The following is a 24,398-nucleotide window of genomic DNA, read 5'->3' as shown; positions in this document are numbered from 1 at the left end:
AATGACATCTGTAACAGTGAAATACAACAACCAACAAGCCACATTGGGCTTGTTTGTGGTAAAAACAGGAAGGTCAACATTGTGGGGACATGATTAGCTGAGACAGCTACAACTGATTGGAGATCCATCCAAATTCAGAAAGGTACTGTATGATGCCACAGTAGTATTCATGGATAGTATTGGAAAACTCAAACATATGAAGGGTAAAGTAACGTTAATTAAAAATGCCATACCTAAGTTTTGCAAAATTCATCCAGTTCCATGATGAAGTAGCCAGTGAGCCAGATCACATGGAGTCTGAAGAAATTTTTTTCCAAGGTTGGGTGGAGCCCATAGACAACACCAGTGGTTCCAGTAGCCAAGGAGAATGCATCTGTCAGAATCTGTGGTGAAGAGTCCATACTGTTCATCACCATAAATACTCAAGGGTCTTTCTCACTTATTTTTGGAGTAGCACCTGCACCTGCACTGGGGCAGAAAGCTATGGACCAGGTACTGCGAGGCTGCAAGTCAGTGTTACCTGGATGACATCATTGTTCCCAGAGAGGATGAGAAGGAACATCTTCAAAATCTCATGACAGTGTTAAAAAGATTAGAAGATAATGGGCTCGGAGCACAATGCAGCAAGTGTGAATTCTTTAAACCAAACATCACTTACTGTGGTCACATTATTGACACACAAGGATTACACAAGTATGCTGAGAAAATTCAAGCAGTGGTGGATTCCCCAAGCCCAAAAGACATGTTACAGCTGTGGTTTTTTTTTAGGATTTGTCAATTACTAGAACAGGTTTCTGCCAAACCTGGCTACTCTGCTGCACCCCTCGAACTCATTCCTACAACCCGAGAAGATATGGCAATGGACAAAGCAGTGTGAGTTGGCTTTCCAAAATGGTAAAGGAAATGGTGACGTCAGACACTGTGCTTGCACATTATGATCCACGTCATCCAGTGAAGCTTACCATGTCAACATGTCCAGAACAAAGGTGTCCAAAGCTTTGAGATCCACTTCCTGCAGTCGCAGAGTCAATTCCCACAGCCATCATGGAGGAGGATCCAGAACTGGGATTATTTCACAGCTTCAAGTCTCATTTGCCAAGCAGAGTGAAACTCTTTCTCCGTTCCCCCCCCCCCCCCCCCACTCCCACTTGTCAGGAAAGACATTATACCTACAAGAGTAAGAAATCCTGCACAGGTTTATATGTATATGTGTTTAGAAGTTGAGACGCATTCTATAATGAGTTGGAGTTGTTTACTGAGCAGGGAGCAGTGTTGTGTATTTGATATTTCAGAAATATTTTAGTACAATGGTAGGTATATTTGATTTAGCATTCTGTTTAAATAATTCATTGATGTGTGTGTAAAAAAAAAACGAATTTATGTTATGATGCTACTATGCCATACCTCTCGCTTAGAGTGAAAATGAAGTACACACGTTTATCTCCCGGCTCCTTGTTTTGCTTTCAAGTAGTTTTAATGTTTTGGAGTCACAAAACATAACCGGCAGGTACAGTGCATACCAACAGAGTAGTTTCCGTCACCAGATGCAGAGGACCGTCGTAGTTTGTGAGTTGGTGAAGGAGAGTTACTGGGGAAAATTCAATTCTAGAGTTAGTTAGAGTAGCACATGTGGAAGTGCTGGGAGGGAATGGTGCTGGGTTCACATTAGTGGTCTCTTGTTAAAGACGGCTTCAATGTGAGTAGTCATTGCCAACACTGATCTTGGATATGCAGAAGACCTTAATACATTGCAGGAAAGCATGGATTGCATCTATCTGATGTTGCCAATGATATTTTTCAATCCTTGCCAGGCCCAACCACCACCAACTAGCTAAGTCTGGGACTCCCTCCTCCTCATTATTTCTGTTTCATCCCTGAAAAGTCAAGTGCCCAGAGGACGCTGCTCATTTTTTTGAATGTTTTCTCCCATGTATGAAGAACTAATTGTTTTTCAAGTCAAATTCATTCACTTGTTGGACAAAAGCTTTGTATGCAAGAGCTTCCATCCCACCCTGTCTAAGGAATGAGAGGGAGTTGTCTCCAGTGTCTGCAGTGGTATTTGACCCTCACCCACACCACTGAGGCCTTGCCTGATCATTTTAAGTTTAAATATGTTGGAATTGTTCAGTGTAATCTCTCTGCTGTTTCTTGCAACAGTGACTGCACTTCAGAACGAATACTTAATTGACTTTAAAGTGCTCTGTGACTTACATGAAATCATTAACCTTGCATAAGTGTAAGACTTCTTCCGTTCATTGGATATATTATTCTATTTGATGCCTGTATGGGGAAAATTAATTTCAGTAAGTCATCTGAGTTTAATTGATGTAATGTACGTGTAAAACCTGTAGCTGTTGGTTCAAAGTTTTTTTTATATAATAATGGTCTGATTATACTTCAGTTTCTCGGGCACATACAAATTGTTCCAGCAATGGTCTCCTTTGTTTTATGTAATGGTATTAAAGGCTTGGTGCAAAACCTGAATTTTGAATAAAGACAAGATTTTTAGAATATGTTATAATATATGGATATGTCAAAACTGTGAAATGTTGCTCTTTTTAACTAGCTGGCCCAGTTTGACCCAGGTGTGTTTTTGTGCCTTGTAGTTCTGTGCAGAATTGAATCAGCCCATGCTGCCAAATGTTCGAAAATGGAAAGGTCCCAGAGGATGCTGGATGTGTGTGGTGACTGAGAAACCATCTGTACAAACGCTCAAGGTATGTTCAGCACAACCACATTCCAATGTTGACTCAAATATCCTGCTGACTCTTTAAAATTTGCAGATTCCAGCAGAGTTATTGAACACACAGCTTTGAATGGACTGAGAAGTCGCCTGTTTTTGGTCACAGTGATAATAGTACATGTATATAATTCAGTTAAGCCAGTGTCTCCAATATTGGCTAAATCACAGTTCACTTGTGTTTGTGCCAATAACAGACACATGTTATCACTTATCCATTCTCTTGGGCAATAGAAAATCTGCAGATGCTGGAAATCCAAGCAACACACATACAAAAAGCTGGAGGAACTCAGCAGGCCAGGCAACATCTATAGAAAAGAGTATAGTCGACGTTTCAGGCCAAGACCCTTCATCAGGATGGGATGTCCTCATGAAGGGTCTTGGCCGGAAACATCAACCATACTCTTTTCCATAGATGCCGCCAGGCCTGCTGAATTCCTCCAGCGTTTTGTGTCTATTCTCTTGGGCACTGTTTGTGTTGCAGCTGGTTTCATTCTGTTGGCTCATGGTGCCATTTTGTAACTGAAATGGAACTTTGTACTTAACGTCATGAGATTTGTGATGAAAGCAGACTATGTTCCCAATTGTTTCTCTTGCTGCCCACTGGCCATTCTAAGTTTTCTTTCTCTTGCAAGGAAAGATCCGTGATTTGGCATTATTAGTAGGGGAAACTGTTTCTTCCGTTTTGCCATGAAGAATATGGCACTTGCTGCACTGAACTTGCCTTTATATGGCAACTTTTTCATCCCACCAAACACTATATTTGCTTATCACATAGAAGGGTGGACATTCAGCCCATCAACTCCATGCTGGAACTTGGGCCAATCCAGTTCCCCCCTTTATTTCCATGTAACCTGTTTTCTCGCATGTGGCCATTTAAATCTGTCCTTACACCCCCACCCCATCAAAGCTTCAACATCACAACTGCATTCGGAGGCAACTAACAGCAGCCACTTAGCCCAACAACAAGCATGTTGGTTTGACGTTGGAGGAAACCAGATCACTGAAGCTGTACAATGGCCTCAGTACCAAGCTCACTTTGCAGCAGCTGAATTAATCTAATAGGGCCAGTCACTTTCTGTTGTAGACAAGCAGCCATAGTTTGCAGAGACTGTGATTAATGGAAAGATTTTGCTATTCAAATCGCGCCACATTTGCTCTGAAGGGCTTGCAGAGCCATCATTTAATATTTGTTTTAATAATGTAGCTCCGTTTCAGAATCACTCTGGCAAGTTGGCCTGCAGTTAGGCTTGATGTTATCATTCAGGGCTGGTATTTATGACACCAGACTCCTCCCTGAAGCAAGAGGAGTAGACTTGTTTGCTGTGTAGTGCAAGAGAATACCTCATCGGTGTTCTCTTTCTCATTAACCTCACTTCTGTTCCCTGTGACAAGGCTTGTTTGCTAGGTTACACAGTCATCATGGTGTTTAAAAATAAACAAATTTGGAAAAAGCAACACCACTCCTGCCGACTTGTCAGAGCCATCAGTTTGTGGATCCCCGACATGGCAGACTCAGAGATCAGGCACATCTCTGCAGCCCAACTATAGTAGTTGAATCATGTTCACTATATGTGATCCACTGTACCAAGTGAGTTATTGCTGTAAATCTAGGAGATGCTGTTAAACTGGGATAGGGAATAGATTCCTTTATTAATTTTGCACATACTCAAGATTAGTTTAAATTATGTTTTACTAATACAACCATAGTTCACAATTGTACCTTATTTACATCTACCAAAGTGCTTTCTGACACACGAATATTTTTGAAGTATTAATGTAACTTCCTATCCACCAAAATCTTCATCACTTGGTCATCTCTCGCACCCCACCCCTTACCACTATTACATTTTTAAATTGGTATGTCAACATTTTATGCTTGCCCTTGGCCTACCGATAGTATTTGCACTTCTGGGTGTGAAGTTGGTGGACAAAACTTTGCAGGTGTGGTGGTGATGGCAGGAATGACTGCCCTTTTGGAGTCGTTGATTTGCATGTTTAGCCTGTTTTCGTAACCTAACAATATATGCCCCAGTTCAAGTCTGGGCATGAGGAGGCAAGCAATCACCTGTACAATCCCCAGACATCCCAAGCTTTCTTCACATCCAAACAATTGCTTTAATGAAGCATAATCTTAAATGTAGTACAGGAAACTTGGCAGTCAATATGCATGCATAAACTTAGATACGAGGAATGGACATTGAAAACGAGCCCATTAAAAACTTCAAAATTAAAAGCATTACTTGTTTTTGTTTTGCTTTTCCACCTCCCCTCCACCTTTGAGAACAATTATAGAAAAATTATTCAAAGCACAAGGTTAATTAGAGAATGAGAGAGAAGTTCTGTTGAAGTTTTCTAACTACATGTTAGTAGAGCAGGTTCCAGGATTTTGACCAAAATGGGGCCAAGCCAGTAAGAATTGACTGATTACTTTGAACAGAAGATAGAATTACTCAATGCTGTCTTTGTATTTGCTGCATGTTTCCTGTCAGGTGGAAAATGTGCTGATGTGCATTATCTTGTGCATAAGTTGTTACTGTGTGTGATATAGATTCTTGTTTAGTCACCATTTCATATGCCCTAAACTTGCTTTGCTAAGTGGTCTTCCTTCTCTCTTATCGGAAGCTGGGGAGCTGAGTATTTAGGGTAAACTTATAAACTAGTTGTGTTTCTGTACTGGTTGGAACGTAATCAATTTTGCACAGACCTGTGGATGGAAGGCTGCTGTCTCTTGTTCTGCACAGTGGCTAGTTCTTGCTGTTTTGCCTTGCATTTAGAGAAGCCACTGTGTTGTTCTGTTGGTAGGATGTCTGAACGCTTTCAATGGTTTTTGTACCATGCAATACTCACAGCATGGGACTGCAAGTGCACATATTTCAGGGCTTGTTACTTGGGAATACAACTTATTTGACAATTATTGCTGTAATTTGATGTTTACAGTAAATCTGCCAGGGAGTATTTCTCTGCTTTCTGTGCCAGTGAACTGTGAACCTTAGACAATGTCCTGCTAACTAGAACTATCACAGGCCAGTATGTGACATGACTGTGATGTGCTTTGAAGTACAGACTGTCTGGAGTGGGTTTTGTTTAAACAGACATTCATAAGTCAGTTTTGTCGATAACATAAAAGGCTGTTCAGCCCATCGAGTCTACTCCGCCATGCCATTGTGGCTGATCCCGGATCCCACCCAACCACATACGCCTGCCTTTTCGCCATACCCTTTGATGCCCTGACCAATCAGGAAACTATCGAATTCCGCTTTAAATATACTGATGGACTTGGCCTCCACTGCAGTCTGTGGCAGAGATTCACTACTCTCCGGCTAAAAAATTCCTCCTTACCGCTGTTCTAAAAAGTCGCCCCTCAGTTTTGAGGCTGTGCCCTCTAGTTCCGGATGAACTCACTGTAGGAAACATCCTCTCCACATCCAACTTATCTAGTCCTTGCAACATTCAGTAGATTTCAATGAGATCCCCGTGCATTCTTCCAAATTCCTGTCAGTACAGGCCCAAAGCTACCACACGCTCCTCATATGTTAACCCCTTCATTCCCAGAATCATCTTTGTGTACCTCCTCTGGACTCCCTAATGACAACATAGTCGATATGTGATGGGGGCTCATTTATAGGCAGGAATGTCCGGAAGTCAGGTGTTCTAACCTGGGAATGGCCTCCAGTGTCAAGGTTTGAGTGCAACTTAACCAATTGTCGAACCATGTCCTTGCTTAGGATGTGGATGATACATTGCTTATCTCAGTTTGAGGAGACAGTGAACCGTTCTCTTCTTGCCACCTGGTGGAAGTATCCCCCACAGTATTGGGTAAAGAGTTCCAAGATTTTGGCTCACAAAAGGAATGGTGACGTATGAACAAAAGCTTAAGTATAGTGTGTGAGTTGGAAGGTCACAGAATCCCTGTGCACTTGCTCCCATTTTCCCCTTCAAGGTCACAAGCTTGGGGATGCTGTTGAAGGAAGTTTGGCAGGTTACAGGTTCAATCCTTGAGAAATGTTTGCTTCGCTGGCATAAGCTTGGATCATTCCAGAGGCCGCAGCTTTTGTGGAAGGAAAAAATATCAGTCAGAGTTAGCAGTTGTGATTTCGAGAAGTCCAGTGATCCATTAAATGAAATTAAATAGACATGGTCCTTTGCAGTACACCAAGATATTGAAATATCTTTGACGGTCAGATCACTGATGTTCTGCCCAATATTTTTAAATCAATCTTAGTAAAATATGATTGCTCTTCTATTGCTGCAACTGAAGTAAGCCGCCACGTCTCCTATAGCACTATAACAGCTACACTAAGGAAGTCTAGTTAATTGGGTTATGTGCACTTGGGTCACTCCAGGACTGTGAATGGTGCTGAATAAATGCAATTTGTTTCTTTCATTCATTCATTCAGGTTGAACAAGTAAAGAAAGGCCGCTCAGGAGAGGAGCTGCCTAGTCATGAGGGTCATATATTAGTGAGGGAGGAAAAGATGAGCCACAGCTGATACATGTCTGATGTTATGTACAAATGTCTGTGTTTGAACTTGAGTTTTGCTCTCTCTCAGAGTGCAGAGTATGCTGGTTATCTTTGGGACACCAGCGCCGGAGTCGACTTGAGGACTGCGTTTCTTCTGGATAAAGCACAAACCAATGGGAATGGGAAGCCTTGCGTCTTAAGGCCGTATCTTGCACGTTTTAAGGTGAATGTTTTTATCGGGCCTGTTTAGCATCTCTGCTGTTGCCTGAATTGAAAAGGGGTTGTGCTGGCTGGTTATAAATCCACGTAACTGTGAGCAACGATAACCTCCTCTTTTAACCAACTCCTCAGTGAATCAGAATGGTCAATACTTCATACCGGGAATATTTCAGGCACTTCACGCTATTGGTGGTTTAAAATCAAATTCTTTCCTTGGACTCATCAGAGTTTTGTTGCTTTATGTGGTATCATGAGCTCTGGATAATTAAACATACATTGTAGTCATCGCAAGATCCCTAAATGAACTCAGGCCTGGAATTAAAACATATCATTACCTCAATGACCATCTTAAAATTTATAAAGTTTTTGTCTATGACTAAAAGCTAGACCTCTCACAACTGAAGTAATTTGCTAAGTGAACAGCTAAACTTTCTCTTGTAGTGATTTGTATGGAATGGATCATTTCTCTGCCTATGTTCCAGTACCTTTATTGTACTGGGAGGAAAGTTTGCATACAGTATTTACTGCTTCCACCATAGCAACAAAGATGAGCAAAGAATTTACATACTCAGAAGTGCCATTCAGCTGTGCATTGGTTATGTGGTTGTAGTCTAGGGAACCAGCACATCCATTTTATGTTTGCATGTTACAAATGAGAGGAACGGTAGCAAGGGAAGACTTTATGATCCACTCTGTCTTGGTGTTGGTTGAAAGACAGACATTAAATAATGGGAGAACTTGAGACAGTCCTGTGCCTAAATTCCAAGGCAGGGTATCGTATTCACTCAGGACTTTGTTAATACCTCACTTGAAGTTTGTATCTTTTGATGGTGTAGCACTCACTGCCTTGGTTTTGCGTTGAAGTATCAGACTAGATATTATAACCAAATCTCTGTAATGGTACACTAACTCAGGTCTTCCAGACTCGAGAGGAGCTAACGAAAGCATGACTTACAATGACGCAGAAGAAGGCCAATGAACCTATCTGGTCCATGCCAGTTCCCGGTGGTGCAATCCCATCGGTCCCATTCCCCCTCTCTTTTCCCTTCTGTGGTCCAGCAATGTCTCCCTCACCTGCTCACCAACTCCACTGTGTAATTCCCCTACACAGAGCGGTAATTAGCAGCAGCAGTTAACCTTTGAGATATCGAAGCACTCGGGGAAAATCCATGTGTTCACAGGAGAACATACACACTCCACACATGGCACCTGGAGTCAGGATAGAAGTTGGGTTGCCCGAGCTGTGAGAATCTGCAGAACCCTACTGCTCCGTAGGAAGAAAATGTTCTACACGAGCTAGTTTTCTGTCAGTTTTGTACACTAGAATTTTAATTTATAATACGAATTGCTTTAAATTGAATCATTGAGAAATCAAAGGTACCGAGGAGATGTCAGGGGTAAGTTTTTTACACAGAGAGTGGTGAGTGCATGGAATGAGCTGCCAGCAACGGTGATGGAGGCTAATACGACAGGGTCTTTTAAGAGACTTTTGGATAAGTACATGGAGCTTAGAAAAATAGAGGGCTATGGGTAAGCCTAGTAATTTCTAAGGTAAGGACATTTTCGGCACAACTTTGAGGGCCGAAGGGCCTGTATTGTGCTGTAGGTTTTCTATGTTTCTACAACATGGAAACAGGTCCTCCAGCCCATCTTGTACACGCAGGCCAAGGTGCCTTCCTGAACTAATTCCAGTGACCTGCATTTGACTCATATCCTTATGCTTTTTGTTGGCCGTTCATAGTTGTGCTAGCCCTGGTTGGACGTTTTCTTGGAGATTTCGTCGTTAAACCTCCTCCCTCCCATGCTGCCCAATCAGAAAGCCAATTTTTCATTTCCGATAGTTTAATGAATAGAAGTTCAAAATAAATAATGGCAGCATCTTTTTTGTGTGTGTTTATTGAATTTGTTGAAGGTAAGGTACAGGAAACTAATTCTTGGAGACTTTGGGACATCCCAGAGGCTGGGTTAAACCTGACAGCATACAGCATTCCCCTATAACTTATCTCCCTTGTATGATTTCTTTGCAGATTGGAACTGTTGACGTTACTTTGGTGAATGTTCATCTGAAAGGAGATGTCACTGAGGAAGAGACTAATAAAGTCTCACTGTTTACAGGCACTCTTCAGGAAACCCTGAAAGGTATAGCACTGTATCCATTGCAAAAATAAAAACCATAATCTGTTTTATTTCTGTCTTCTCCATCTTCTGAGGATATTTAGTCTGCTCTTCCTGGCCTCTAGGTTCCCAGCTACTTTCATGGCCACTTTTTTGGCCAACTTTCTGGATGAATGTCAGTCAGCAGGGGGAAAAAAAAAAATCGCAGGAATGTTATGTTATTTATAAGTTTGACAGGCTCAACAAAGATTTGAACTGTTAAGTTTAATTGGCAGTTAATTTTGAAGGATCTTGCCCAAGGGAGGAGTCAAGGTCATTGCATTGTTATAAAAGGTGTCCATGTACAAAGCTGCTGCGCCCTGCACTCCAGTGATTGTACTCTCAACTCGATATCATTTATCTGTTATAAAATGGTTGTCAAAATTGGGTACAAATGTTAACCTTTTACTATAGTGGATAATAATAAATTTTCCTGGGTGTTCTGAGTAATACATTTATTTCCTAACCAATATTACTAACATATATAATCTGTCATTCTCATTGTGTTGTGTGTATGAAAGCCCATTCTTGCATTGGCTGCCGCATACTGGGCTGCAGAATGCTCTGGGACTTCCTGAGGTTCTAAAGGGAGCTGTGGAAATGCAAGATAATTCAGATACTATATACCTACAGTATATTTGCTGAAGGGAGTGAGGCCACTTGCCTCCGATCTGATCTGTGGAATAGCTTTTCCTCATGGCAGTTACTTGGCTAGTGTGCTATGCCACAAATTAGATTCTTATATTTTCCAGTAATGTGAATCGATTGCAGCTCAGCCTTTCAGGCCGAAGAGTGGCCTGGGAGGTTACATATAGTTTCAATATGCGATGAAACTATGCAGCTTACAGGTTACAGCTTTTCCTACTAGAATGTAATCAGCAAAAAGCTTTTTTTTCTTTCAATTTAGTCAACACAAGAATCTAAAGAAAAATCATAGGGGCCATTTGTTCCATTGTGCCTATTGAAAAGCTATCAATTTAGTCCTCCCACCTTTGATTTACTCAAGCAATTCCCTTGTTGAAAACTTTGAGATAGTGTTCCAGATTACAACATCTCACTGTACATTTCCTCATGTCAGCCTTGGTTAAAAATCCAACTAACTTGAACCTCTTCTCTGATTACCTGCACCTGGCACATTTTCTTTTACTGTAAGAAAATCATTTATGGTCTTGAGCACTTTTAAATCAAATACGCTTTTAATCATCTTTGTCTTCAGAATAAGCCTCAGTTTTCCAGTCCTTCCACACAACTGAGTCAGTCATCCCTGGCATCATTCCAGTAAAGCACCTCTTCCTACAGCGTAATCTCCAGTGTACTAAATGTAATCCTCCAGTTCATAGTTTAATCTCCTTGCTTTTAAACCCAGTTGCCACATCTGTTCAATCAGTGCTGTAGCTGTCAGAGTAGAGAGCGAGAGGAATTGTTTTAATGGGGAAAGAAGAATTACAAAGGAAAGGGAAAAGAGGAGATCTTATTCAAGAATTCAGGGAAGATTTTTCACCTGGCTGCAGAGTCAGGGACCAGATGAAGCGACTGCAGCGAGGAGAAATTTTTGGAATTCTCTGCTCCCAGAGGGATGTGGAGGCTCAGTGATTGCATTCACCAATATGCATTAAGGGAATTCAGGGTAATGGATCTAATGCTATGAAATGGAGCTGAGGTAGAAGTCCAGCTGTGATCTAAATGAATAGTGGAGCAGGATCAAAGGGCCAGATGGTCTACTGCTGCTTCTGTTTCTAACGTTCTCATGAAAGTGTAAGCAATCCTAATCATTGCTTCAAGAGAGACAAAAATTAACCACAGCTGACAAGGTTCAGTAGCTGCAAAAATTTGTAGCAAATTCTGTTCCATAATTGCAAACCAGCATAGACATGATGGGCTATGTTGTGTATTAAATTTTGAGTAATATTGTAAATATATTGTTTGATTAAGCATTCTTTGTTGTTTACAAAAATCATTACAGGTTATTTGTAAAATTAAATGAATGGCATACGTCATTATTCCGCCACGTCATATGTGTGTACTTCACTCAAGTCAGAATGAAGTAGAGACATTATCCCCGGCTCAATATTTTTCTTTTGATTAGTTTTATGTTTTGGAATTATAAAACATAACAGTGGCAATGAGTAATCTTTAAAACTAACCTGAGACGTTGAAGCACAGTGAGACATTCAAGTTTTTTAAAAAGTGCATTGTGTTTTTTTTTCTTCAGCAGAGAGAAAGACAGTTGAGTTAAAATAAATGGCAAAAAACAGACAAATTTCACAGGTTCATAAACACAAGTACCAAGTGATAATAAAACAGCAGAAATTGCCAGCTACGTCGGAAAGATAGACACGTTTGATTGCAAAAAAGATAACTAGATTTTGTACACTGAGCGAATTGAGCAATATCTTGAAGCAAGTGAAATAGCCAATGAAAATTGAGTGTCAGTTCACTGAATACACCTGATTGTTCACAACCTTAGAGTTTGAAAACCCTCAGACTGCATCGTCCCAATGTCAAGGTTAACTATTTCCAGCCTTGAAATATAAAGAATCTGCACTCTTGCGTCTTTCCTCCTGCTACTGAAAAATGTTTCCCTGCATATCTGGATGCACTTAAGGCAGAGATTGATAGGTTCTTGAGTGGTAGGAGGGTTGAGGATTTTGGGAAGTTAACAGGAGAATAGGGTTGAATAAGAAAGTCAGGTGGAGCGGAACAGATGGGCCTAATTCTGCTCCTGTACCTTCAGTATGAAATGTCCCAATTCTTCCCTGACCAGCCTTCTAAAATCACCATCTGTCAACTTCAGCTCATTCAAACATCTGCATCCCACATCTGAGCTTATACTCACGAATGCTCTTCAGATGAGGCTGGCACTTGACACTCAAACAGGCATTTAATCTCTTCCAAGCCTTTGCCCCAACTGGTGCCAAATGTCTTGCAGGAGAGTCTGCTGATAATGTGTACAAGTAAATCTCTGACAAGATCTATAGATGCATTCTCCAAATTATGAAGGACTATTTGCTTTGATCTATGGATTAGAGAAGTTCACCTGTTTGGGCAAATATTGCATATGCATAGTGATCATAAGCCACTTCAGATTATTACTGTGAAACTCCTCCACAGAGCAGAGTATACTTGTAAGGATGTAGGTGTTATATATAGGCATATAACCCGTGAGACCATGGATTTGCGCCTTGGAATGTTTCCAGGGCGCAGGCCTGGGCAAGGTTGTATGGAAGACCAGCAGTTGCCCATACTGCAAGTCTCCCCTCTGTTGTCCAAGAGAAGGGCATTAGGACCCATACAGCTTGGCACCGGTGTCGTCGCAGAGCAATGTGTGGTTAAGTGCCTTGGTCAAGGACACAACACGCTGTCTCAGCTGAGGCTCGAACTAGCGACCTTCAGATCACTAGATTGACACCTTAAGAACTTGTACTGGAGAAAAGACAACTCCTGTGGGAGTGACATTTGCAACAGTGAAATACAACAACCAACAAGCCACATTGGGCTTGTGTGTGGTAAAATCAAAAGGCCCAACTTGATTGGAGATCCATCCACAATTTGCATGCCACATCCCCTGCAAAAGAGTCAACTGAAAGCAAATTAAGAAAGGTACTGGATGTTGTCACAGCAGTGTTCAAGGATGGCATTGGAAAACTCAAACATATTAAGGGTAAAATAGTGTTAAATAAAAATGTCACACCCAATTTTGCAAAGCTCATCCAGTTCCTTATACCTTCTGTGATAAAGTAGCCAGTGAGCTGGATCTACAGAAGGTTGAAGGAACTCTTTCCAATGTTGAGTGGAGCCTCTGATGTGATCTGGAGACAACACATCGATCAGTTGAGAGGAACAGAGTTGATTGTTAGAGAAGAAAGATGTCTGGAGCTGTCACAAGAACTTCCTGCAGTCCCAGAGTCAACTCCTACAACACTATGGAGGAGGCCCCAGAAGCTGAGATTGTTTCAAGCAAAGTGAACCCCTTGTCAGGAAAGGTGTTATCCCACGAGAGAGAAGACTAGAGAGCAATACGTTACCTGTTTGAGTTGAGATGCAGTCTATATTGAGTTGGAATTTATAGCTAAGCAGGGAGTGTTGTGTATTTAATATTTGAGTAATATTGTAAATATATTGTTTCATTAAACTTTTTGCTGTTTACATAATTAATTATGGGTTATACGTAAAAGTATGTGAATGGCATCCGTCACTATGCCACCACATCGTACGTGCACGCCTCACTAAAGTAGGAAAGAAGTAGACTCTTATCCCCGGCTCCATGTTTTTCTTTCAGTTTGTTTTATGTTTTGGAGTTACAAAAAATAACAGGCTGAATGGCCTCCTCCTGAATTGTATCTTTCTCTATGGAAATGTGAACTGAAGGACAAAGGTCAGCAGGGGAAGGGTTTGAAAGTGATGGAGAACTCCCTTGATCAGTGTGGTTCTAGCTCTGTTTGGCTTATGGCTGTTCTTTTGCCTAATCCAAAATCTCACCTCTTTCCATTAAACAGTAGCATCACAAAAATCTGTGAAGCTCAGATTTAAAATTAGTAATTGGCCTAACATCAATTACTGTTTTAAGAGGAGGGTCTAATTTTCTGCCACCTTCTGTGCATACAAGTGTTTCCTAATTCTACTATTGAAGTGTTTCGCCCCAATTTTTGTGACCTATACCTTGCACTCCGAATCCAACAGAAACAGTTCCTATATCTATCCTACTTCTTCACCAACTATATATATCTTTTAAAGTTCTAAAAATCACTGTGCAGGCTTCTGAGTATTGGAGAGTACAATCCTTCATAATATCTCTTCTTGCAATTTAGTCCTTTCTATCCTGTTAATATCCAGGTGTACTCATTTCTTGGTCAGTAGACAGTTTCTGAATTGCAATACCCAGTGCTGATCTTAATATTAAATAGTGGAGCCAACCTAATGGGTCAATGACTGATTCCTGTAGTTTAATTTCTTCAGTGAGGTCTACTTCTGTTCTCTACCTTTCTTTAATCAATTGAGATCTTGTCCCTCCCATAATGTGGTAAAACTAGACCTGGGGTAACAATAAAATAACATAGTTTTTATTTGTAATATGTGAAAGACGGGAAGATGGTGCAAAAAAGAATGTTTTGCAGTATCTGCACTAAATATAAAATTCATTAGCCTTTTAGCTCATTTACTGTACTTGATTTTATGTCATCTGTATGCGTTGGGCCCTCCCAAGCCTCCTCAGACCTTGTGTTAGTAAGTGCTAGCCTATTTTGTAAGTGCCCTACGTACAGTCTCCTTGGTCAATACAAGATAGCACCATGTTTATCTAGAATAATGTCCATATACCGCATCTTTCCCATTTATTCTATTAACATTTTTTCAAAGTTCGAAGTAAATTTATTGTCAAAGTACATATATGTCACCATATACAGCCCTGAGATTCATTTTCTTGCAGTTATATGCAATAAATCCATAATGGAATGATAACCATAACAGTGAAAGACTTGGGCATTCAATCAGGGTGCAAAAGACAGCAAAGTGTGCAAATACAAAAAGAACAAAAACATAACAAACAAACAAACAAGCAATACTTTCGAGAACATGAGATGAGGAGTCCTTGACATTGAGTCCATGGGTTGTGGGAACACTTCAATGATAGGGCAAGTGAAGTAACTCTCTTTGGTTCAAGAGTCTGATGGTTGAGGGGTTATAACAGTTCCTGCACCTGATGGCTCTTTTCTGAATGGTGGGGTGAAGATGTGTCTCTACTGAAGGAAGTGCAAGACACTCCTTCCCTCCACTAGCTTGCTAGTCACCTTTGGGCAAAATGTCGCACCTGCTTAGCAACCCCACCCCTCCCCCACCCAAAATCGGGGCCACATGAAGCCATGGGAGCAGGTAGTTGACGGTCATATGAGCAGCTGGTGCATATCACAAGTCCCGACCACTGACGCCAGACAGATAATCTTTGAAGAATATTGATAAGGGCTAGGGTCACCACACAGTTAGTTGTAAAGACCCTGCCCAGAAGAAGACAATGCCAAACCACATCTATAGAAAAATTTGCCAAGAACAATCATGGTCATGGAAAGAGCACGATTGCCCACATCATATAACACGGCACAGAACGAACAAGTATCTAATGCAGCAGTAATGCAGACCTTTGTTGTTGCCAACCATTTAGTCATAGTCATACTTTATTGATCCCGGGGGAAATTGGTTTTCGTTACAGTTGCACCATAATAATTAAATAGTAATATGTAAATTATGCCAGGAAATAAGTCCAGGACCAGCCTATTGGCTCAGGGTGTCTGACCCTCCAAGGGAGGAGTTGTAAAGTTTGATGGCCACAGGCAGGAATGACCTCCTATGACGCTCTGTGCTGCATCTCGGTGGAATGAGTCTCTGGCTGAATGTACTCCTGTGCCCACCCAGTACATTATGTAGTGGATGGGAGTCATTGTCCAAGATGGCATGCAACTTAGACAGCATCCTCTTTTCAGACACCACCGTGAGAGAGTCCAGTTCCATCCCCACAACATCACTGGCCTTACGAATGAGTTTGCTGATTCTGTTGGTGTCTGCTACCCCAGCACACAACAGCTAGCTAGGTCACTAGTTTGCCTCTAGTTCCATGAGATTCAGCTTTAGCTAACAGTCTGCAATGGGGAACTGCCTCAAATGGCTTCTGAAACTAAGAAGCATCTGTATAGAGAACATCCATTATTTTAGATATCTTTTTCAAAACAATCATTCAGTTGCAACCTACGTGTTTCATTTTCAGGTGAAAAGGATATTATTATTCTGGGGGATTTCAGTCTATCGCCCGACGCAAATGATTTTGACCACCTACGGAAAGAGAAGTTTCTTCACTGTGTCCCTGCAAGTACTTTCACCAATATCAGCACAAAGAACCCTCAGGGGTCAAAGTCTACAGACAACATCTGGATTAGCCGAACACTCAAGAAGACATATTCAGGTACAGCGGGGCCCGATCTGATGGGATCAGTTTGGCTAATGATATAACTCGACAAGTTATGTCACGTACCTGCACAAGGCACACAGGACTCTGCAAAAGTCTTCTGCCAGGGTGCACAGTACTGTATTTAACGTGGAGTGGAGAGCGCGTTTGTAAACGTGGGGTAGCAAAGGAAGTTGGGAAGGCTGAAGGTGGAGCACGTGGGACAGGTGGCAGAGAAGGAGTGTTGGGCGGGAGGTGGCAGAAGTGCGGACACACCCAGCCCTAAGACTCCAGGCAAGGTCATTTGATTCCAAACAATTGGGTTTATTGATCATTACAGAATGTCCCTCTGGTCCTTCCTGCTCCCCTCCCTTTTTCCCATCCTTGATTCCCCTCTCCCTACCCCCTTCCCACTCTCATTCCACAGCAGAGACTCATGTCAGTTTATCATCGCTCACATATGTCATGAAACTTGTTCTTTTTTGCAGCAGCAGTACAGTGCAATACACAAAATTAACGTAGTCTTTTGCACAGTGCTGTTTATTATATATGCTTAACATTAATTGAGTGTCCCTGTTCAGCTATTTTTGATAGGAAAACTAGTCACACATTGTTAGCAAGTATTATTTGTAACAAACAAATATAGGCTTGCATCTGCTCAGTTTGTCTGTCATTGAAAATACATTTGATGAATAACAGTGTCTAGCTACGACACCTCTTCTACATGTCGGGATGGTGACCAAGTCTCGAATGTTGGGCCCTAATGCCTTGTTCTAGAAAAGTGGTAGCCAATTTACAGCAGGTTGATTTACAGCAATTGTGAGGTTGTTTTTTACTGGACGACTGGGTTCACAGGCTGAACCAGCATTTAAATGCCCATCCCCTAGTTGCCCTTGAGAAGATGGTGGCGGTGAGCTGCCTTCCTTTAAGCCCCTCAGTCATTGAGATGTGGGCACACCCACAATTCCACTCGGGAGAGAGCCCCAGAATTCTGAATCAATGACCGTGAAGGCACAGCGATGTATTTCCAAATCGGGATGGTGTGCAGCTTTGAGGGCAACTTCCAGGCGGTGTCCCCATGCTTTTAAAGCCAAAGTCCTTCTAGCTGATGGAGTTTATGGGTTTGGAAAGTGCTGCCTAATGGGTTGCAGCAGTATATCGGGCACCTAGTGTAGACTATACTACTGTGTATCACAATTGGAAGGATGGTGGTGAATAGTGTGCTTCTCTAACTATGTCCTAAATGGTGTAGTTTTCAGTTTTTTTCCGAGACTTGAAAACAGTCCAAATAAACTTAAATAAGTTATAAGCATTTAATTCTAATAAATACTATGCTCACTTAAGCTTCTAGGACTTCATTAAAAGCATGAAGTAAATTAAGGGAAAATAAAGTACTTCCCTACACTTAATCAAGATACATGACTCCTGTTATGTGGATTGGGTTGTGGTAATTATTCCAGTCATGGCTAATATAAAGCTGGGGAGCCAGGTAAAAGAATACCCATAATACCTTACAGAGAGGATCTGTGCTCCACTCCTAGGCTGAGTGATGAGTGCAGAAGCAGAGCAGGAGATCAGGTGGATTGACATCTGCAGCCTAGCGTAGTTCCAGTCCCTGTGCCTTAGACCATAAGACTTGGAGCAGAAATAGGCCACTCAGCCCATCAAGCCTGCTCTGCCATTCGATCACGGCTGATTTATTTTCAATCTCAATCCCATTCTCCTGCTTTCTCCCCATAATATTTGATGCCCTTACCAAGCAAGAACCTGTAAATCTCACTTTAAGTATATCCAATGACTTGGCCTCCACAGCCATCTGTGGCAATACATTCCACAGATTCACCACCCTCTGGCTAAAGAAATTCCGTCTTACTTCTGTTCTAACGTGATGTCCTTGTATTCTGAGGCTGTACCCTCTATTCTTAGATTCTCCCACTATTGGAAATATCCTCTCTAATCCACTCTATCTAGGCCTTTCAATCTTGGGTAGGTTTCTTCTAAACTCCAGTGTTACAGGCCCAGGGCCATCAAACTCTCCTCATACATTAATCCTCTCATTCCCGGGATCGTTCTCAAAAGCCTCCTCTGGACCCTGTCCAGTGCCAGCACAGCCTTTCTTAGATAGTGGGCTTGACCACAAGCTGCTCTGGAAAAAAAAACTTAGAGGCATTCTACAAGTTCCTTTTCTTGGGATCTAGCACCAACCTAACTTTCCCCAATGAAATCCCTCATGTCTATTGTAACAAAGCCCTCTTTCTATTTCCTGTTGTAATTTATACTCCACATCCTGGCTATTGTTCAGAAGCCTGTATATGACTCTCACCAGGGTCTTTTTACCCTTGCGGTTTCTTAACTCTACTCACAAGGATCCTGCATCTTCTAAAGTGATGTCACTTCATTCTAAGGATTTTATTTCACTTTTACCAACAGAGCCACCCCACCCCCTCTGTTTATCTGCCAGTCCTTTCAATACAGTGTTTCTATATCCTTGGATGCTGAACTCCCAGCTGTGGTTTTCTTCCATCCACATTCCGTGATGCCTACGTCAAAGGTGCCAATTTCTTATTGTGCTGCAAGATCATCAGCCTTATTTTGTATACAACGTGCATTCAAATATAACATCTTCAGTCCTGTATTCACCATACTTTTCAATTTTGCTTCCATCTTTCTGGAATTTAAATTCTTATCCCTTTCTAAACTTACTGCCATTTGACTTATTCTGGAGACGTTTGTAAGCTCTCCTGCACTCTCCTTCTCTTTTACTTTATCCTCACTTTTCCAAGCTGTTGATCTCAATACTATTTAGTTTAAAGCCTCATCAACAGCCTTAGTTATGTTTCAGCAGAAAGCCGTGCGATTGGAACAGCTCCCTCCTTCCCCAGTATTGGTGCCAACCAACACCTTACGCATTCAGGCCCATTTCTCCCACACCAATCTTTGAGGCACATGTTAGCTCTCTGATCTCATTGACCCTGTGCCAGTTTGCATGTGGCTCAGGTAACGATCCAGAGTTTGTTACTTTTTTGGTTCTGCGTTTAAATTTGGTCCCTAGCTGCTTAAAGTTCCTCTTTCCTTATTCTTACTATGCTGTTCATACCCACATGGATCACTTCATCTGGATCATTCCCCTCCCACTCCAAATTCCAATGCAAGTCCAATGAGATGTCCTGAACCAGGCACTATGCCTTCAGGATTCTCGATCCTTGTGACAGAGAACTATCTCTATTCCCCGATTATATTATCTCCAATCACAACTATATTTTTCTCTCGTACCCCCTGAATGGTTCTCTGAATCATGGTAGCACAGTTTGGTTGTTTATTTTTCCTGTCGCCTCCCCTCTCGGCCTCACAGAGAGCGACAAGCTCAAGAGCTGAAGGGCTGGGGCTCCTCCATCACCACCTCTTGGATCCCTCTTACCTGCCTCACTCGCAGTTCTCTCTAATGCATGTGACTGCTTCCTGAATCAGTATCGAAGTATTTCTTCCCCCTCTGCAATGCGCCGCAGTGTTTGAAGCTCAGCTTCCAGGTCAGCAACCTTGAGCCTGAGTTCCTCGAGCAACCAATTGATGTTTGCTGCAGATGTGGTCCTCGGGGAACCACGACGGTGTCCACCAGCTCCCACGTCATCCAGCTAATACACACAGGAGTTTGGAACTGAGAGAAAAATTGGATCAACCATGATGAAATGGCAGAGCAGACTCTATGGGCCAACTAACCTAATTCTGCTCCTGTATCTTATGGTTTTATCTCCTGATCTTGTAATGTTACTTTAATTATTTGTAATTTGGAGTCTTTTAAGTTAACTACAAAAAGTAGCCTTACCTGATACTCACCTGAGACTTCTTGCCAAAGCCTGTTAAGTTTTAAGATCGCAAACAACAGGAACTCTGCAGATGCTGGAAATTCAAGCAACACATATCAAAGTTGCTGGTGAACGCAGCATGAAGGATCTCGGCCTGAAACGTCGACTGCACCTCTTCCTAGAGATGCTGCCTGGCCTGCTGCGTTCACCAGCAACTTTTATGTGTGTTGCTTAAGTTTTAAGATGCAGGTGAGGAAGTCAGAGATGAGCAGGACATTGCCGACCGTTCTCCACAGAAGTATTGGCCAAAGTTAAGTACGTTCAAGCATAGTAGATTGCTGTTAGAAATTGGAATCGAGGGACGTAATTAAACTGAGGATATGAACTTTCAGCCAAAATTGGAATAACAGGGTACTGAGATCTGTGATTTTCACAGATAAGACTGTTCTGATCTACCACCACATGTTTTTCTAGTGAGAGCAGCTGAATACACTCAGCAAGGATCTGAAAGATCAGTCCTCTTCTCCCCTCACCTGGAGCAGTGCCAGGAAGTGCCTTTTTTCCACTCTCCTTGAGAAGATTAGTTTGCCAATGAATTTCAGACACACCCGCTAACAAAAAGATAGTGAGCCATTAGCTGCAAATGGGTGATAGCCACGTAGTATATTACCAAGGTCTTTACCGTGAGCATTATAAGGAAGTGCTTATGATTAAGCCACAAGTGGAGTAGAGCTTTAGAAATGGAATACCACAACCAGTTATAATATCATGCATTTAACTGATAAACTGAGATCAAATTTTATCCCATTTATGTCTGTTTCTGAATCAGGAATTTGCCAAATTGGTGCAAAGCATTTTCAAGCACAGGGTTACAGAAGACATGACTTAATGGAAATCAATTTTACACAAATCGTACCATTAAAATTTTAAAAGAATTTTTCAAGATGACAGTAATAATGGGAAGGGAAGGGTTAGATGAACGTAGAAGATAGGCAATAAAATAAGAATATAGGAAAAGTATGCAAAGCAATACAATATAAGTAACTGCAATAAACAGATGTTTTAAACTTGTGGAAAAACTAGTTAACCAACAGTTCTCGGGATCAGAACCCAGAAACTGCCTGTATTGGGGCTCAACTTTATGTTTTTTAACTTCTGAAATGCAGTCAAGTTCTTGTTTTTGAAACACTATACCTGAAAATAAGAAGTTATCCTGTTTTTTTTTCTCTCTCCATCTCCTTCTGGTTTTCTGTAGCCTGCCTTCCTAAATATGTTTTTTTTCCCTTTGCTCTCCCCACCACAAGGTCACTGGTCGGTTATTAGGGAAGGTCTGACTAACCCCTGGATTCCTGACTGTTGGTCATGGGGAGGAGTTGCCTCTGAGCACTGCCCGTTGTGGGCAGAGTTCTACGTAGAAAAAGACTTGGGTAGAAAAATCCCATTTGGAAATGGCAGCGCCGTGACTGTTGAACAAGCTAATGGAAGCACCAAAGATGAGCGGTGACATACGTCACAGTTGTTGGACGTTTATTACAGAACGAGTACTCATCAATGAAGCAAGTGAGCAACTGAATGTGAAAGGATCTAATCTGCCTTTTAACAATTAACTTTCAATTGTGATGTGGTTAATTTCTGCTGCAAATGAGTGTGTTTTTTAAAATTAAATAATAGGCTATTTTTTTTGAAAGTGGGGAAAGAAGAGATATTTTAAATGGGGGGTGGGGAGGAGAGAAGGACACTTTATGCCAAACAATTTGGCAACTTAAGTTGCTATTAATGTACTTTAAAAATATAGTGGATGATATTAAGCTCAGTCACCTCATCCACTCTCTCCTTTGGAACATTTCAAAATACTGCACTATTTTCATTCAGTATCACTAACACTGCTTGAATTTGGAAGCTAAGATGGAAAGCTACAGCTGCTGCTGGCACTTAATGCTTCAGGTATAAGTGAAAAGGTTAACTTTTTGTACATAAATAGTGAAACAGATATTATATTGTGATTTTTTTGTTTTTGCTTTTGCACAGAGATTTAGGATGTATTTGTTCCTATTCTGCCGTTCATCATATAAAATGATAAGCAATAGTAGATTATATTTGTACTGAGCTTGTGATGGTAAAGTAGCTTTTTTTGGAAGATATTTGGTATGCTCATATTGCACCGTGTTGCACATAAGCATCACACTGCTGGTGTGGCAGTCCACATTTTATGTGAACCCAGGGAGCTAAAAGGGAAGACTGCATTCTGCAGTAAAATAGCGAAAGCACAGCGTAGCCATTGTCACAGTCCAACACTTCGTTGGCTGTGTCCTGTGGGGTCTGTGACTAGCATATTTTAATGGTACAGTTTATGACTGTTACTATAATTACCACTTGTAATATTAACTTGTATGGTACTCTGAAATTGCACATTTAATTAAAGAGCTAATAAATTTAACAATATTTGAGCTGTGTCGTTATTGTTAAGTGTATCCAAGTTGATTAAAACACTTTCTACATTCTGATCACAGTGCCCTGGTGTTCCAAAGCTGCAGTAACACTTATTTCCTCAGGAATGAAAATGTTCATAGTCCTGTATACTCTGCCTTCTACATCCTGGTGCAGTTTGGCAAGGTCTTGTAACCTGTTCAGATCATTAATGCAGCCTGAAAAAGCACCTGATACCTCTCTGCACAATTCCATATCAAAGCATCTCAATTGCTTGATCTTAGGGGCGGTGCCAAGAAATTCAATGTTCAAGGTAAGTTTATCATTAAAGTACAAATGTTGTGTGTCACCCTGAGATTCATTTTATTGCATGCATGCCTACACAATAAATCCCAAGAAACATAAAAGAATCAGTGAAAGACCACACCCAACACGATGGACACCAGTGTGCAAACGATAGCAAACTGTGCAAATACAAAAGGAAAAACATAAATAAATAAGCCATGAGTATCAAGAACATGAGATGAAGAGTCGTTGAAAATGAGTCCTTAACTTGTGGGAACAGTTCAGTGGTGGTGCAAGTGAAGTTCTCCCCACTGGTTTAAGAGCCTGATAGTTGAGGGATAATAACTGTTCCTGATCCTTGTGGTGTGGGTCCTGAGGCTCCTGTACCACCTTTCTGATGGCAGCAGCTTGGCATGGGTGGTGTATGCCCTTGATGATGCATACTTCTTTGCTGGAGCAGTGCTCTGTGTAGATGTGCTCAATGGTGGAGAAGGCTTTACCTGTGGCGGACTGGGCTGTATGCACTAATTCTTTTTTTTTTTGACGGATTTTCCATTCAAAGGCTTTGGTGTTCCCATAACAGGCTCTGATGCAACCACACATCCATAGAGGTTTGTCAAGATTTTAGATGTGATGCTGAATCTTCTCATACTTCTAAGAAAGTGGAGGCCTGCTGTACTTTCTTCGTAATGGCACTTGCGTGCTGGGCCCACGTCAAATCCTCTGAAATGATAACAGCGAGGAATTTGAAGTTGCTAGCCCTCTCCTCTGATCCCCCAGTGAGGGCTGGTTCATGCACCTTTGGTTTCCCCTTGCTGAATTAGTAACTAGCTCTCCGGTTTTGCTGACATTCAGCTGTGGCACCATTCAACCGGATTTTCAATCTCCCTCCTATCTGCTGATTCGTCACCACATTTGACTCTGCCTACGACAGTGGTGTCATTAACGAGCTTAAATATGGCATTGGAGCTGTGCTTCGCCTCTTAGTCATAATCTTGAAGCAAGTAGAACGGGGCTAAGCTCACAGCTCTGCGGGGTATATGTGCTGATGGAGATTGTTGAGATGTTGTTGCCCAATCTGAACTGACTGGGGTCTGCAAGTGAGGATAGCGAGAATCCAATTGTGCGAGGAGGTACTGAAGCCTAGGGCTTGGGAGAATGTTGATTAGTTTTGAGAGGATGATAGTTTTGAATGGTGACTGTAGTCTATAAAGAGCATCCTGACGTAGGCACCTTTGCTGTCCAGATGTTCCAGGGTTGAGTGAAGAGCAAATGAGATGGCGTCTGCTGTGGACCTGTTACTCTAGTAGGCAAAATGGAGCAGATCCAAGTCGTTTCTCAGGCAGGAGTTGATATGTTTCATCGCCAACCTCT

At 41.6% G+C, this 24,398-nt stretch overlaps 1 protein-coding gene across 2 annotated transcripts in view; it reads left to right on the top strand.

Moving 5' to 3' along the window:
- Positions 1-22,752, top strand: part of eepd1 (endonuclease/exonuclease/phosphatase family domain containing 1) — a 141,054-nt gene extending 118,302 nt beyond the window's left edge. For both annotated transcript variants that reach the window (XM_072283540.1, XM_072283541.1), the window contains exons 4-8: positions 2,607-2,717; positions 7,294-7,428; positions 9,452-9,563; positions 16,333-16,527; positions 21,617-22,752. In XM_072283540.1, coding sequence (XP_072139641.1) covers positions 2,607-2,717; positions 7,294-7,428; positions 9,452-9,563; positions 16,333-16,527; positions 21,617-21,816 — 753 coding nt within the window. In that variant the 3' untranslated portion in view covers positions 21,817-22,752. The remainder of the gene's footprint in view (positions 1-2,606; positions 2,718-7,293; positions 7,429-9,451; positions 9,564-16,332; positions 16,528-21,616) is intronic.
- The last annotated feature ends 1,646 nt before the right edge of the window (positions 22,753-24,398 follow it).

This window comes from Mobula birostris, chromosome 19, assembly GCF_030028105.1.
Source record: "Mobula birostris isolate sMobBir1 chromosome 19, sMobBir1.hap1, whole genome shotgun sequence".
NCBI classification, from domain to species: Eukaryota; Metazoa; Chordata; class Chondrichthyes; order Myliobatiformes; family Myliobatidae; genus Mobula; species Mobula birostris.
Note: the sequence above shows the minus strand (reverse complement) of the source record. Positions and strands in the feature narration are given on the sequence as shown.